Source organism: Conger conger, chromosome 8, assembly GCF_963514075.1.
Source record: "Conger conger chromosome 8, fConCon1.1, whole genome shotgun sequence".
NCBI classification, from domain to species: Eukaryota; Metazoa; Chordata; class Actinopteri; order Anguilliformes; family Congridae; genus Conger; species Conger conger.
In genome coordinates this window covers 63,278,715-63,294,650 of record NC_083767.1, presented here as the reverse complement: position 1 = coordinate 63,294,650, position 15,936 = coordinate 63,278,715, and the positions used below count along the sequence as shown (strand labels likewise).

The 15,936-nt window shown below is 41.1% G+C and overlaps 2 protein-coding genes across 2 annotated transcripts; one reads left to right on the top strand and one right to left on the bottom strand.

The window, feature by feature from the left end:
* Positions 1–291: 291 nt before the first annotated feature.
* On the bottom strand, positions 292–7,058 carry LOC133135288 (uncharacterized). Its single transcript, XM_061252181.1, has 2 exons — positions 6,970–7,058; positions 292–2,965 (listed from the first exon to the last, which is right to left on the bottom strand). The coding sequence occupies exon 2, from the start codon at positions 2,950–2,952 to the stop codon at positions 883–885; it is 2,070 nt and encodes a 689-aa protein (XP_061108165.1). The 5' UTR covers positions 2,953–2,965; positions 6,970–7,058; the 3' UTR covers positions 292–882.
* A 500-nt stretch (positions 7,059–7,558) lies between these two features.
* LOC133135882 (uncharacterized) lies at positions 7,559–13,447 on the top strand. The gene is made up of 3 exons (XM_061253210.1): positions 7,559–7,856; positions 8,726–9,208; positions 12,603–13,447. The coding sequence occupies exons 1-3, from the start codon at positions 7,562–7,564 to the stop codon at positions 13,118–13,120; spliced, it is 1,296 nt and encodes a 431-aa protein (XP_061109194.1). The 5' UTR covers positions 7,559–7,561; the 3' UTR covers positions 13,121–13,447.
* Positions 13,448–15,936: the final 2,489 nt, after the last annotated feature.

Genomic DNA, 15,936 nt, shown 5'->3' with positions numbered 1-15,936 from the left:
CTCCAGTCCGCTGAGTCCTGATGTAAATCCTGCTTTACTAGAAGATTCAAGCTTTCAGTTTTAAACCCCTTTCATTAACAAAAGTATGAAAAACTTTTCCGGTGCAGGTAATGAAATTGGACACATGCGTAATTTTTAACTAAAACTTTTAGCTAACTGGGACATAAGGTCAAGCCAATAAAGTATACGATGGCAATTTAATTCTTTGCCATCTAGTGGTGGGATGAAGATACTGTCTTTGGGAAACTCAGTTCAAGGCAGTGAACCAAAAATAAAGGACTGTCCATTAAGTTCAAATCAAATTAAGCATTTATTATTGATGTGATAGTGCCATTTATACAATTAAGACATTTTTGAAATACATGTCTTTTGAAACACATCAGTTGTACAAAGTGCAGAGAGGCTAATTTTGAAACCTATTTCAAAAAAGGTGAATGTAGTTTATGTGCAGAATTGTATTGAGTAAACCCACACTTATTCTATTCCACTGAACTTGGCTGGGGCTTTATATGTGCTTAACCATTATGAGTTGTCTGTGAGGGAGAAGAATAGGGCATAAACATTCACAAACTACAGCAGAAGCCAGAATTACTAAAAGTAATGAATTACTAAAATGAAAAGTATCTGATCCATGGTGCAGAATTTTCCTAATAATAAACTTAATCATTAAGGTGATGCCTTAAACTGTTCTATTCTTATTTGGCACACCACAAACTAACTGGGACACGGCAAAAAGATGACATGATTTAAACATCATATACAATTTGTATTTAAGAACTGTAAATCTGTTGAATTAGGACTATGTCCAAATCAGGAGTCAAGACATGTGGATATATTATATACTCGCTGCTCTTCAAAAATGTTCAGGTTGCCTTGGCACCTTCAAGCGTATTGATCTTCTTCCTCATCTTCCTTGGATGCGATTTCAACTGCCTCCTGAATTTCCCTTTTCTTCTCTTCTGATTCTGGAGGTAGCACAGCCATCAGCCCACTCTCGATTTTCTCCAGCCTTTGCATGGTCTTCCTTTCAAAGTTATCTTTATTTTTCATCACAAGATTTCTTATTCCTTTTTCAGCTACCTCACAGGAATCTGCAAATTGTAATCGCTCACTGTTGAACTCTGTGTTTCCGACCTCCAAACACATGAGTTTGCTCAATCTGCTCACTGGATCCATCAGATACTTGTCAGACACCTCAGTGTATGTCCCTGCGATCATATTAACCAGGCTGGCAATGTTGGACGCATAGAAAGCCTGGTTGTAGATCATGTCTTTCAAAAACATTTTTGAAGAGTATTTCAATGTTGTGTTGGATGCCTTCTCACCTGTTTTAGCGAAATCTTCCAGGGACTTGGTCAGGCTGGTTTTCATGAGGTTGGAAACCATCTGGAAGAAGCGCACCAGCTTCTGCCACTGCTCCTTCACCTTTCCCATCGCTCGAAGACCCTCAGACAGAATTCTTATGGTTGTGGTGAAGTCTATCTCTTTGACTTCACAGTTTCTCATGGTGACAAGAATTTCAGTCATCTCTTTCCTGTTTTTCTCCATGTTCTCAGCATTCTTCTCATATATGTCCCTCACTTTGTCAAGCTGGGCTCTGCTCTGCTCTATTCGAAAGCGGGCATTATCTGAGGCCATCTGGCCTGCAGACTTGGAGCCTGAACTATTCTCTCGAGTTTGAGATATTTGTGGTAGTGTTACAGGGAATGCTGAGGTATTCGTCGCAGATTTGCTCTTGGTATCAAAAACCATCGCATCTTTCCTCAGAGTTTTCATCAGCCCTATAATCTCTGCTGTTTGGGCATCATTGCGCTCTGCTTTAGGTGCTTGTTTTTCCAGTTTACAGCAGATAGTGATGGCCGAGGTGCACAATGCCAAAGCCTTTTTTTTTGCGCCGCATTGCCTTTCCTCTTTTATTGATTTTTTGATTTCCAGAAATTGGTCCTTTACCCAATTGGTATTTGGTACCTTAGTTTTGTCATCAACTATTTCAGACCAATTGATTTTGCCTTCATCAAAACAACCATCAAGCCTGTCCACTAAGGACATGATATAATTTGATTTGGAAGAAATATTGTTTTCTGAGATTTGATCATTTTCTGTTTGCGAAGATATTGTCTTCCCAATATCATTATATATCTTTTTAGGAAGTGCCACTGGCGCAGTAATTATGGATGCAATCCCGGAAAAAACTGATGTGACATTGTCAGCCATTGCTTCTACAAAATTCATTCCCATAATTTCCCAGCCACTGGGCATTGAGGCCATTGATGTTTTGAAGCTCTCCTGTGCCTCCTCCAGCTGCTTGCTCATGTTATTGAAGGCCAGCTCAGCACGTTTGTTGGCCTCCTCTGAAGCTGCTTGCCTTAGTTTTGATTCGTCAATCTTCTTTCTGACTTCCTCCAATTCAGCCCCATACACCTGTTTTGCACTGGTGCAACTTTCAAGGAGCTCATGGATGAGTTCAATGACCTCAGTGAACTTGTTCTCTGTTGACTCAGCCAGTTGCAGGCAGTCATCAGCGATGTTCTTAATGTTATCCAGCTGGTCTGGGAGCATGGCCTGCACAAGGTTGTCATCATCCTGGAGAAGTATCTTCACTGCCGTCTTGATGTAGTTTGGTACACTGTTGGTGTAGAGACGAATCTGGTCCATATTCTTGTGTGCCTCATTGAATGCACGCCACCCAGAATTGCACACTTGCATGAGGCAAGCACGGAATGAGTCAGGGTATTTGGCATATTTGAAACCACCTTCTGGGCCCCCTTTACGAATAGAAAAATCTGTATTTGAGGAGATGAAGACCAGCTCTCCCAAAATGGCTATGGACATTGGTGCTGGTGTCAGGTACTCCTCCCAGTTGGCATACGGCTGCATCAGGAGTTTGGTGTCCTCTCGGCAGTCTGCTGCTCTAGTGAGACCTTTTGTCACTTTAACAATTGAGGTTTCCATAGTTTTTTCCTTCCTAGAGAAACATAAAACAGTTTGTTACCGACCTGTTAATACAATGCTTGTGCATGTGTGGCCACCACATTGTGACTTAACCAGAGGTTGTATGTATAAAGCTTGTTTGTGAAAAAAATTTAGTTTATGAAATGGGGTTGCTGGGTGCATGGCCAACTATACAGCTTTATAGCTGTATCTGTCATGGTTTTCACTGTCTACTGCTGGAAATGTCAGTATTTACCGCTCTAGATGTCTAGAGGGCTTGGCAGCTCAGTTCAGCAGGAGAGATTACCTCCCGCATGTGGGATGCGGGTGTAATCATAGCCGATTGCAGTCAGCTGCTTGGAGAGCTATTTAAGTCTCTTCCTGGCACTGCTCTGAGCTTTGGTGTTTCAGTTTGACACGTACACAGAGCTGGTATAGAGGTATTAAGGTAGACAGAGAGACAGAGAGACAGAGAGAGAAGCATCTTGAGAAGCATTCATTTAGAAATGAGAAATTAGAAATAGAGAAGTTTAGGGACCTAGTTTGTTTTCCTTTGGGTTGGTGAGTTCCTGAGAACCTTCCCTATTTTTGTTTCTGGGTTCTGCTTCTGTTTTGAATAGCGAGTGGCAGAGTTCGGCGCATAAAGTTTAGCCCGTTTGAGACTGGCAGTAAAATATCTTGTTTTGTTTTTTTTCTGGACCAGTATAGCTCAGGTCAGTTTTTCTGTTGGCGGATCGCCGGGGAGTTTGGTTCCCTTTTTCTGTTTTCTCACCTATTTTAGAGGTTATCCAACTTATCGTTGGTAACTTTGTGATCCCTTCCCGGTCGCTCTTGGTCTCCCGCCCCTGCTCCCTTCCAGTGTTTAGTAAAGTAGCAACCGAGTCTATTATTACAGTAGAATTAGACTAGATGTTTGTCTTGTCATTAAATTGTGCCTATAGTTCCCACTGTAATCACCAGAGATGATGGCAAATCATCAGGTGGCAAATGTGAGCACTCTACTGCACAGCTGTTGTGAGCCCACCCTTGCCATCGTGATGGACTTAATTTGCCTAGGCCTACAATTTCTACTTTTTTCTTGAAATATTTGAAATATCTTGTTTTCAGTTAAATTATTATGAATGTACGCATGGTAGCATGGTAGCTAACCTACAATGTGACTAGGGTGTTAAGCATGTGTTTTACACACAGATTTGCCAAATCGTAAAAAAAAAAGAAAATAAATTACACAAGAGACCTACGCCTCTTTCACAATTGTAGGTCAGAATTTTTTAGTTAAAAGAACTTCCGACCTCCAAGCATTCCAGGTTCACGTGCAGCAGGTTAGCTCTGTGCTCACATCTAAGAATATAGTTCTAGCCAAATCAGTAGCTAATCGGCAAAAGTGTGGTCAGCTGTATTTCCAAATGCTTTCACTTTTTCTTTTGGTATTTTTTACATTCCCAAATAACTTATGTGCAGCGAAGATATCTTTTGGAGATAATTTACCCTAACCAGCTAGCCAACAACATTGCTTACATGTTTTGCCATCCATTTACATGCAGAACAGATTTTACTTTATGATAGGTCCCTGTATCATTTCCAGTGTAACTTAATTTATGTTACACTGGAAAAACAAACGAATAAACAAACACATTTCTTTCATTTTCCCTGTTGCAGTGGATAATCTGGTAACCAGAAAACAATGATAATGTTCGTTTTGGCTGTGGGTTTACTGTCTTGGGAACTTGTGAAAATCTATCACATGATTGGCCTGCTTTCAACTGGGCTTGATCTATCGTGTTCAGTTTTGTGGTTGCCTTACTTTCAGCAGAAGATAGCTTTGCACAAAATAACTATTTCACCTGAAAGAGTACAGTCGGCTATATCTACCTTGCTATCTTATCTGCAAAGTTTTGCCGTCGCCAGGTGCAATGATTGCGACGATTATTTATTTTTAAATCCATCCAGGTAGCGTTGCTACCTTTTCCTCCCGGTCTTTTAATCTTTTTTGTGACCCACTTTTGTGCTTTAAGGGCATTTTTACACCACGCAGCTGAATGGAAAGAAATAGACCAGACCAGTGAATCCGGGTACTTCTACGTACACGCCCTTCTTGGGGGCAAGTATAACACAGCGGGAATAGGGTATTTCACTTAAATGAGTTATATATTTTGACAACGATGTCCGATATATTGTAAATTATATTTCCGACAAGCTGAAAGTCTTTTGAGCATTTCCGTTCTAAGTTGACATTTTTACGATCAGTAGTTTTTGAGAACAAGAGCTTTGTTTGACACCAGCCATTTAATAGGCTACAAGACACTGAGCTAGCTAGCCGGCTAACGTTAGTTGACACTGGTGCTGAGGCAATCTGTCGATATATCTATCTATACAAATTATAGGCTATACAACACACGGAGATAGCTAGCTGTCAATCGATCAAAAACTACTCATCGTCTACTTAGAATGCAATACTCAAAAGTCTTTCAGCTTGTCAGAAATATAATTTAAAATATAATGGATATTGTTGTCAAAATATATTGAATGAAACTCTTATGGTTCCCTTTGCCCGCTGTTATACTTGCCCCCGAGAAGGGGCGTGTACGTCAAAGTACCCGCATTCGCTGGTCTTGTCAATTTCCTTCTTTATTGAATAGTCACATATGAATGTAGAACACAGATCTCTGCATTCGGTGAACCTTCAAAATATGAAAATAATGTAGGCTACATGAGCGAGCATATTTCGCGTTATGGTTCATAATAAACTCACTGACATCACAGACTGCAATGTTGGCCTTCCAATATAAACTTTAAAATAACAAATAAAAATGTATCAATATATTTCTTACAATATTGGAGATTGGGGTTGTGTAATTGTTTGCTCATAAGAAGATACGCGATGATGAAGTTTCCTCTATGAGAATAGAGGCTGTTTCTAGTCCTAAAACACGCCGCCCATTTTCATATCCCCTGTCATTCAGTTTGCAGCTGAACAGTGGATCAGACACATTCGCACTTGAGCTAATGGTGGGGGTGTTTCTCATCTCGCGCAAACACTAGACTTGTTAATTAGGCTAGCATAAGACTCGGCTCCCGTAGCGTAGTTGATGTCTACTCACTTGCAAATGATCTAAATCAGAAAAATGAAGAAAATTATGTGATTGCAAACCAAGATGGTTTCCAAGGAAAACGGAAACTTGCACATCCATAGCCTGTAGGGCCACATTGTCTCACAGTTAAATGTCGAGGAACAACATGTCTTCCTCAGAAGTTGATCAGACTACTCGATGATCAGTGGAAACCAGGGAACAACATAACCCTTTTTGTTTTTTGCTGAACCTAAAAATATATACACATATAACAGAAAATATTCTCACGATGCATGTCTTTGATATGACTATAGACCAGGCGACAGTTCTAGGACATTCCTGACAAAAGTAGTGAGAGTGATTAATTCGTACAATTTCAAACCAAACTGTCTGGGAATGCCATGACTGAGAGAGGAGGCATAGATGTACAACATATTGTAGTCCCGTACTAAAGACTAAATCCCAATGGGGAAATTCATTTAGGAAATTTTCTTCCGGCACAGAACTCAGCAGAAGTGATGTCACTCTTCAGCTCTCTTTGTTGTGTTCTTATTCAAAGTCGCTTCCTCCTGCATTTTGACTAGTTTCATAAACATAGGCTACATACGTGATATTCCGTGAAAATATCTCAAAACATATTTACTGCACACACATGGTTGAAGACTTAGATTAAAGAAGAAACTTGTACCATTCAGACACTTGAGACAGAACAAATTTATGTCAGAGCATGTACATACAGCGTACACAAAGGTTACACTAAAATACAAATAAAAGGTGTTTTTATCGTTTAGCAATTCATATCTCAAAGTGTGATGCATGATAACGGCGTAAAAAGCGGGTTTCTTTCCCCAAAACGCCGCCTTTAACGCCGTGTTCATGCATCACACAACGCCCAATAATTCCCCAAAAACCACTCTGCGAGATCCAGGTGGGACTGTTTAGCCTTTGATATTGAGAAAGAGCTCACCTGTGTCCAAAATGTAGCAGCGAAGACTATTTCTTCGTAAGTCTTCACCCTGGAAGGATATCAGTGGACCTTGAGCGGGTGGATTTATACTGGGGTCTGTACTCGTGGTGGGAGGGGCTGTCTGCATGGGAAGGGGAGGGGGCGCAACGGGTGTTCTATAGATCACGTGATTTCTCGGAAAGTCTTACATAATATGTTGGTTGGTTGATGGTTATGATCAAAAATTTTTATTTTAATTGCCATTTGGCAGACGCTCTTATCAAGCCACCATGTCTGGCACCAACAATCATTTCACGGTCAAAGTCACTTAGATTACATTTCCCTCCATTCTGATGGTTGATGTTATTATTAACTGAAGCTCCTGACCGGTATCTACATGATTGTATGCATTGCACTGCTACGTGTAAATAGGTGATTAGATACAGGTGTTCCTAATAAAGTGCTCAGTGAGTGGGTGTATATATATATCCCACAAAGGATCAAATATGGAATTATATTTGCATGCATCCTGCACTTTACACAGAGAAAGATGCAGCACTTGTGCCTGCCACAGCTGACATAGCAACAAGGCTAAGTCTTTCAGAGAAATCACATGGTCTGTAGGAAGCTGGGGCATTACACTACAGCACATCATTGGTATGTGGCAGACGCTCTTATTCGGAGCCATGCACAGCAAAGTGCACACCCAAAGTGGGCTGAAAGACCCTACAGGGAAGTACAATTTCAAGGGCTAACAATACATTCCCCTGCAGACAACCGCAGCCTCTCACACCACGAGTACAGATCCCAGCATACAGAGCCACCCACAGGTCCACTGCTCCAGTGGTGCGCTTCCAGGGAGAAGACGAACGAACAAATTATCCCACACTTCGATATTACGGACCTAGGTGAGCTCTCTCATTATTAAACAGTAATATCTTCAGTCAAAGTTGTAGTGATCAAGTGCCACCTACAGTGCACTGCGTAAGTTTTTCTAACTTACTTATTTCACATTTACCCTTCTGGTGTATATTGTGGTGAACAGACTTAATTTGGCCATTATACTAATGAAATGGTATAATATTGCCTTTATTGTGGTGGATACATTGCCACAGAAATACATCTTTTCAGTCAAGTACATGTAATGGCTTTTTGAAAGTGATCAGTGAACTGTTTTTCGCTCACATGAAACTGAGAGGTACTTAACAATTTAATTTAAATTACTATATTTTTGAAAGTTACGGGCGTGACCGTTAAGGAAGCTTCATGAAATAAGACATAAAAGAACGTCTGTCTATTGCAAAGGCGCGTCCCATTGTTTGAGTCCTTTTGGGTAAAATTCGGCGACAGTTTAGACCATTTAATTTCAGCATTTTGAGTTTAATGCTTGCTAAAGTACCTACCGTCAATGCAGCTAGTGTACTGTCCTGTCCTGCAATCGAGAAGGCGACATTTGGACTGAAATAACGTGTTCTTAGTATTTCTATTCGGGAAACTGCGCAGTTTTCCCTTTACACTGAACAAATCCCGTGAAAATCTAACATCCAATATCGTTCAAGAGTAATTTAAAAAACAAAACAAAAACAAAAAAACAAAGCCATGCACGTTAGCCTGCAAAGGAGCATGTGTGCTCAGTAATAATTCATATACACGGCTTTACGCGAATATAATTGTCTGATTACAAATCTATTATTGTGTAGCACAGGAAAAAAAAGGAGCTCACGGCATTTATAAAGGGTGCTGTAATTTCTCATTTGAATGTGCTTTTCATCCACAGAGACAATGCAGGATGCACAACAGCAAGAGCAGAATTTCATCAGGGCTGTTATCCCACAGCTCAAAAATGGAATTGAGCATTTCAAAACCGTTGCAACCATTCTGCTGGCCTATGATGAGTCAAAGACACTAGCGCTGCAGCACGCTATTGTTCAGGCCAAACGGAGCCTAGAATGGGCTGAATCTGCTGCGTCCAGTCAGCTGTCGCAGGTGGATGCACTCACAGAGAGTCTGACCGCCAGGAAAGGAGAGCTGGACCGTGAGCAGATAAATAAAGTGAAAGAACTGGAAAACTTGGAAACAGAAAGCCAATGCATAGCTGACTGCATGGAGACGTTCAGAAAGTCTCTAGATGATGCTCGGAGAGCCCGGGATTCTGCTCAGGGAACTCTCAGACACCTTGAGAATAAACGGAAGGAATCTCAGGCTGTGCGGGATGCTGGAATCGGAATAATGTTCATCCCCATCATCGGAACCATCATTGGTAAGATACTGTAGGCAAATTAAGTGCATTTTTACAATGCCAGTTTCAGTTACTGTGGAATTTCCCTCTTTAACACCACAAATGCAACCAATTAGATTTCCGTCTCATTAAGCATGTGCACCATTGTTGTGTGAGGGCCAGAGAGATGTGTAATTACAGACACTACTACAGAACGGTGGAAGTATTTATTATAAAATGAAATGTATTTCTGATAACACACTTGCATTGCATGCATACATTTGGCTGGGAGCCATCTTCAGGGGCAGTATTACTGCGATTACTGCCCTGAAGAAGCTGAAATTGAGACGGGTGCGTGGGGGTTGGACCCAAAATGCACGACTCAGAAACAATGGTAATATAAAGACCCCTCAGGGCTTTATTCGGGACGAATCCCAGGAGAGTAGTCAACACAAGCAAAGTCCATACACGTAGATCCAGCCAAACAAAAAGTAAACAAACAAAAAGCACGGTGCCGAGGGAAGAGGCAATCTCGTAGTCGGTAGACGTGCAGGGAGGTCCGGTAGCAGGAGAGCAGTCAGCGGGGCAGATGAACAGGCGGACGGCAGGCAGAGGCGTAGTCGTGGGCGAAGCGGGAGTCGAAACCATGAAACAATCAGCGGGGCAAAAGTACAAAAACGGTAGGCGAGGACGTAGTCAAAAAACAAACAGTGGTCAACAAAACAGAAATCAATGGACGATGGTCGATAACAGGCTTGGATCGTAACGTGTAAACAAACAGTAGTAATGCTCAAGAGTTGCGTAGTTAGACTAGAGGCAGCCAATTTCGCAGTGAACAGTAGCGCGACTGGGCTATAAATGCGGGTGTAGACAGGTGCAGACAATTAGTTAGAGCGTAGCAAGGAAATGGAAAACAGGTGTGGTGGATGACAAGTTTAACAAGGAGATTAGTAATCGTTAGTAATAAACCTATCCTGCCCTAGCATTAGTAAATTAGTAAATGACATGCACGAGAAACGTAAGGTAACATGAACACATGATTAGTTTGTTAGTCTCTACCCAATCCTGATCTAGCGTTAGTAGTTTTAGTAAATAGACAAATGGAAACACTTAGGGAGTGAATGACAGAAAGAGAGAGAGAGAGAGAGAGAGAGAGAAAAGGCGGAACGCAAGGTTTGCGGAAAAACATGTAAAAGTGTATGCATAACAACGACCAGTTAACGTAACAATGAACATGCAACAAAACGTAACACAAAGCGAAACTAAGACGAAAATCACTCAACATAACCAGGTAATAAATCGTACGAAAACATAACTAGACATGACAAGAAAATAAATCGTAACGAGACATAACTAAACATGACAAGAAAATAAATCGTAACGAAACATAACTAAACAACATGACGAACCTAGACAACATAATACATGATAAGACACTACGTGACTAAGACAACATAAATAAACATAAATAAACATAAAATATGGCGAGACAGACCTGAAACGTGCCAGAAATGCACTGGTATTTTAAAGTGTTTTATACTAAAATTAATTTGTAACCCTTTATGGTACACATTATACATGTCTTATAAGGGGTAACTTATTGTCTTATAAGGGGTAACTTTTTCTAAAAGGCCCCAATACATAAGGAAAGTAAATGGATTGAATCACCTATTAACTAGTCTGAATGTAATCAGAATGTTTCTTGATTTCATTTTCAACTCCAAAAAAAATGTAATTTTTATCACAAACATGAATGTTATCAAGCCCAGTAGAACAATGAGCGGTCATGAAAATGACTTGTCCCTTTCTTGCAGAGCCCCTCTGCCACTGAGATCTTGTACCTACACCTACAATTTCTGTCATGAAAGTCTATTGTAGGAACTACAACTTCCACAATCTCACAGGACAATTCCACGACGTCCACCCCGCATGACGTCTAGCTTGGTTCAGCCGTAATGGGGGGAGCAATAAACTTTCCCGTCTAAGAGCTAGACACGTTCTTGGGATCTTTCTTCTGCTTCTTCTCTTCTCTTTCTTCTCTTCTTCCACCTTCCTCAACGCACCCTTTTTGGCTATTCGCTTCAGCTCATCTGCTCCGAGACTCGGACAGAGGCTGGATGCTGCACAGCGCACTACCAGGCCTACGGACGCCCAGTTACCTCGCGGTAACTTCGTGGCCTATAGCGAGTGGAAACTGGTGTACGCAGAACGCTACATCAGTTTACCCCTACAAAGCTCATCAAAGAACAACAGCAACAAACTTTTCCACCCAGCACGTCCTTTGGATGCAGCAATGCGTATGCACTCAGTAAGACTAAACAAGCATTTGCAGGCATAGCCAGTGTTAGCTTAGTCTTAACTGTTATTTTGAATCTGTGTTTCTATATTTGCCGTCTTACCATTTTAATGTATTCTGTTAGCCGTGTATGTACGTGAATTGATTCCTCGTCTTTCGCGCATATATAGAGTGAACTACACAAGTAGTCGCTCTTCTCACAGCTAACACTGATACTCATTAACACACCCAGAACTCTAGCTTACCCAAGCTAGCTACTCCCACTTTTACCTTTCCTTTGTTCAAGCGACACGCGCGCTTGCGCGCGCCCACATACACGCACACACACACACCCACACCCTAACTTCCCCTACTAATTCCCATTAGTTTATCTGTTCTGTGTTTGTACGTTGTTTAATAAATATATTTTATTAAAACCCGGTGTCCGTTTTGGAATCACATAGACATGAGAGCCGAGTTAAAGCAGTCTTCCAACCTTCAGGTTATCGGTATGTTCAATCATTAATATTGGTTATTTAAATTATTAATTGAAATACTAAATTTGTGGTTGGATATTTCTGATAACAGTAATTTTATGAGACTGATTACTTTTTACATAACATTAACTGGCGCCCCGGTTTCGTAGAGAGTAAAATCCCTACGTTATTTGGAGCCCCGTGCGAGGACCCCTACACTATCATCAACCTATCCAGTGTTGAGGATGGTGGCACACTTCTAACACCCCATTTCAGAGGTGTTCAAAGAATGGCGGAAATACTTAGTCAGTTCTCCCCCCCTGTCAAGTAAATATAATATTATATACCGTATTTATTAGATGGCAGTTGAGTCTTAAACATCGATCTGAGACATAGGGCGGCCCGCAAGGTCGATGGTTCTAATCCCGGTAGCCACAATAAGATCTGCACAGCCATTGGGCCCTTGAGCAAGGCCCTTAACCCTGCATTGTTCCAGGGGAGGATTGTCTCCAGCTTAGTTTAATCAACTGTGCATCGCTCTGGATAAGATGTCAATAATGTAATGTAATGTAACATAACATTGATAGTACCATGGACCATGGAGCATGAACTGGCCAGAACTGCAGGGATAGAGCTGTCAAACCCTGCCCACCTGTGGTGGTTAAAAACAAACTTGTGTTTGCAGGTGCCGTCATGGTTGGCATCTCTCAGCAGGAACTGGATGATGCGCAGTCGTCCCTGAAGACAGCAGAGCAAGAGTTACAGAAGAGTGAGGCCTCAGTTCAGAATTATGACAGAATGTTAGAGGAAAAAAAGAGGCAAAGGACGCAAAAGAAGGATGAGATTGCACAGTGCAGCAGCACCATAGAGCAGATTAAGCAGAGCCTAGCGCAGGTTTATACACAGCGCACCAACATCGCCCGAGCGCAGGAGAAACTCAGGAACGCCGTCAACATGTTAAGCACCCTGGCTGGTAGAGCGAGCGTCGCTACGACCCTCACTCAGCAAGTCATCTGCCTGCCCCCTGTGGTGAACATACTGGGAGAGATCATTGAACTCATGCTTCAAATGCAGGGAGATAGAAGATATGAGCTCCTCAGTGATCCACAAGTCAAAGCTGCCATCCTTAGCCTGCAGGAACTCCACCAGAAAGTTTCAGCCATCGATGACGAGCAGACATTAAATGAAATTCAGTTTTATTGATGGAGATGCAGACCCATGACACATTCCCCAGGGTACACATTGTGAGCTCCAGATTTATCACATGCAGTGGGGTCTAAAAGTCTGAGACCACCAGTGAAAATGCTTCTATTTTGCATTATTTTCTAATTTAATACAAACATTTTCCTTACAACTTATATTACCAGCATAACAATTGGAGTGAAAAGTTGAAGCTTTGAAAAATGTACATGAATGTACATGATTTAGTGATCACTTATTTTCTGAAAACCAGTTTTGTGCCAAAATTGCTTTTTATTATTTTTTAATTTCATTTTATTTTATTATTTTCCCAGGATATATTGCAGCTCTTATGTGATGTTTAAATGTAAAAAAAAATAATAATCTCAAAATAAAAGTTTTATATGGACGTGCGCTTCTTCTGAATCATTTTGTGAATTGTTCCCAGTTTTATCCCAAGATCTTGTGATCTTAAGAGTGGTCAGCAGGCAAGCAAACAACTGAGTCCATATAGTGGTATGCTATATTTATATTGTGGTACAACATAAATTGTCCACCTACTCCCTACTTGGTGTAAAGTCATTCCTGAAATAGCCGTTGACATAGCGCATCGATTTGAAAGACGGAGAAACTTGTTAAAGTTCCGTATAAACTAGGAGCATGATACTTAGCTAAGATAGCTATGAGTATGAGTTGTAACAAGCAACTAGTTCCAATGTAACATTCAGTGTGGACTTTACACCCTAACTTGCAATCCAACTTACGTTATGCTGGTGCAACAGGCTGCAGAACTCCTCTAGTGTTATCAGGCACTGTCCTCCACAATAGTAACTCCATAATATAATAGCTCCATAATTTGTGTGTCATTTACATTTTGCGAACGTCCATCTATACCCTCTTGTTCTACATAATTGAACTTTAGCACATACATTATAGTACAATATTCTACTTTATTTCTCTTGGTAGTGCCATCAAGAAAAGGGAGCCACATAAATCTTTACCCATCTTCCCTATACCAGATAATGTACACAGATGTTGAACATCCAAATAAATGTACTTCCATCTGCTAGCATTTCGTACTGACAGGCTTCCAGAGAAGAGCACCATGGATGTTCTGCTAATCCCACAAATGCGTCCTACCAAACCTTAAACCTGCCCTTACATACTGTATGTCATTGGCTCCAACATAGACCATGGCCACTGGATCAATCCCCAACCCCAGGAGCTTACTGTATGTCATTGGCTCCAACATAGACCATGGCCACTGGATCAATCCCCAACCCCAGGAGCTTACTGTATGTCATTGGCTCCAACATAGACCATGGCCACTGGATCAATCCCCAACCCCAGGAGCTTACTGTATGTCATTGGCTCCAACAGACCGTGGCCATCAATGCCAAAAAGGTTTAATTCAACCAAAGTCAGGTAACAGAGGTACAATACCCATGGAGTGTGAACAAATTAAACATCAGTTGTATAATGCCATGCCATTGTCTCCTGCTTAGTCTAATCAACTGTAAGTCACTCTGGATAAGAGCATCTGCCAAATGGCATTAATGTAATGTAATATAATGGCAGCTCAGTTGAGGGGCAGTGAGCAAAATACAGGACTGTGCATGAAGTTCAAATGAAATTAAACATTTATTTTTTATGTGATAATATCATTTATACAAGTAATAAATGGCAAATGTGTCCGTTTGTTCATTTGTCAGTTCTATTTCCTTGTGTAAAGTTGTATCTGTTCAGTTCTAGCCTCTGGTTTCCTGACCCATTTCTATTCTGTTTCTTTTCTGCCGTTTTTGGATTTCCAGATGTTTTAACTCTGCCTGGCTTTTGGATTATGTGTTTGTGCTTTGTATACTTGTGTCGATGGCCTGCCCGCTACTGAACTCTGCCGGCTTTATTAGGATGCTGCTTATTGGACTCTGTCTTGTACCGCTGCCCTGCTATTGGACTGACTACTGATTTTTGGACTTTGCCTATTCTTGGATTATGTTCTTGATCTGCCTGTTCTGAATAAACCTGCCATATTCACCTTATCCCTGAATCTGCGTTGGGTTGCTCTGTCCCACATCCTGACAAAAAACGTCACACAATTACAGCACACACTACCAAACATCACACAGATACAGCACAAACTACCAAACATCACAGTTACAGCACACACTACCAAACATCACGCAGTAACAGCACACACTACCAAACATCAAACAGTTACAGCACAAACTACCAAACATCACAGTTACAGCACAAACTACCAAACATTACAGTTACAGCACAAACTACCAAACACCACACATTTACAGCGCACACTACCAAACATCACGCAGTAACAGCACACACTACCAAACATCAAACAGTTACAGCACAAACTACCAAACATCACATTTACAGCACAAACTACCAAACATCACATTTACAGCACACACTACCAAACATCACATTTACAGCACACACTACCAAACACCACACATTTACAGCGCACACTACCAAACATCACATTTTTACAGCACACACTACCAAACCTCACACATTTACAGCACAAACTACCAAACATCACATTTACAGCACACACTACCAAACGTCACACACTTACAGCACACACTACCAAACACCACACAGTTACAGCACAAACTACCAAACATCATAGTTACATCACAAACTACCATAACATTACATTTACAGCACACACTACCAAACATCAGTTACAGCACAAACTACCAAACATCACAGTTACAGCACAAACTACCAAACATCACACAGATACAGCACACACTACCAAACATCACACAGTTACAGCACAAACTACCAAACACCACACAGTTACAGTTACAGCACCA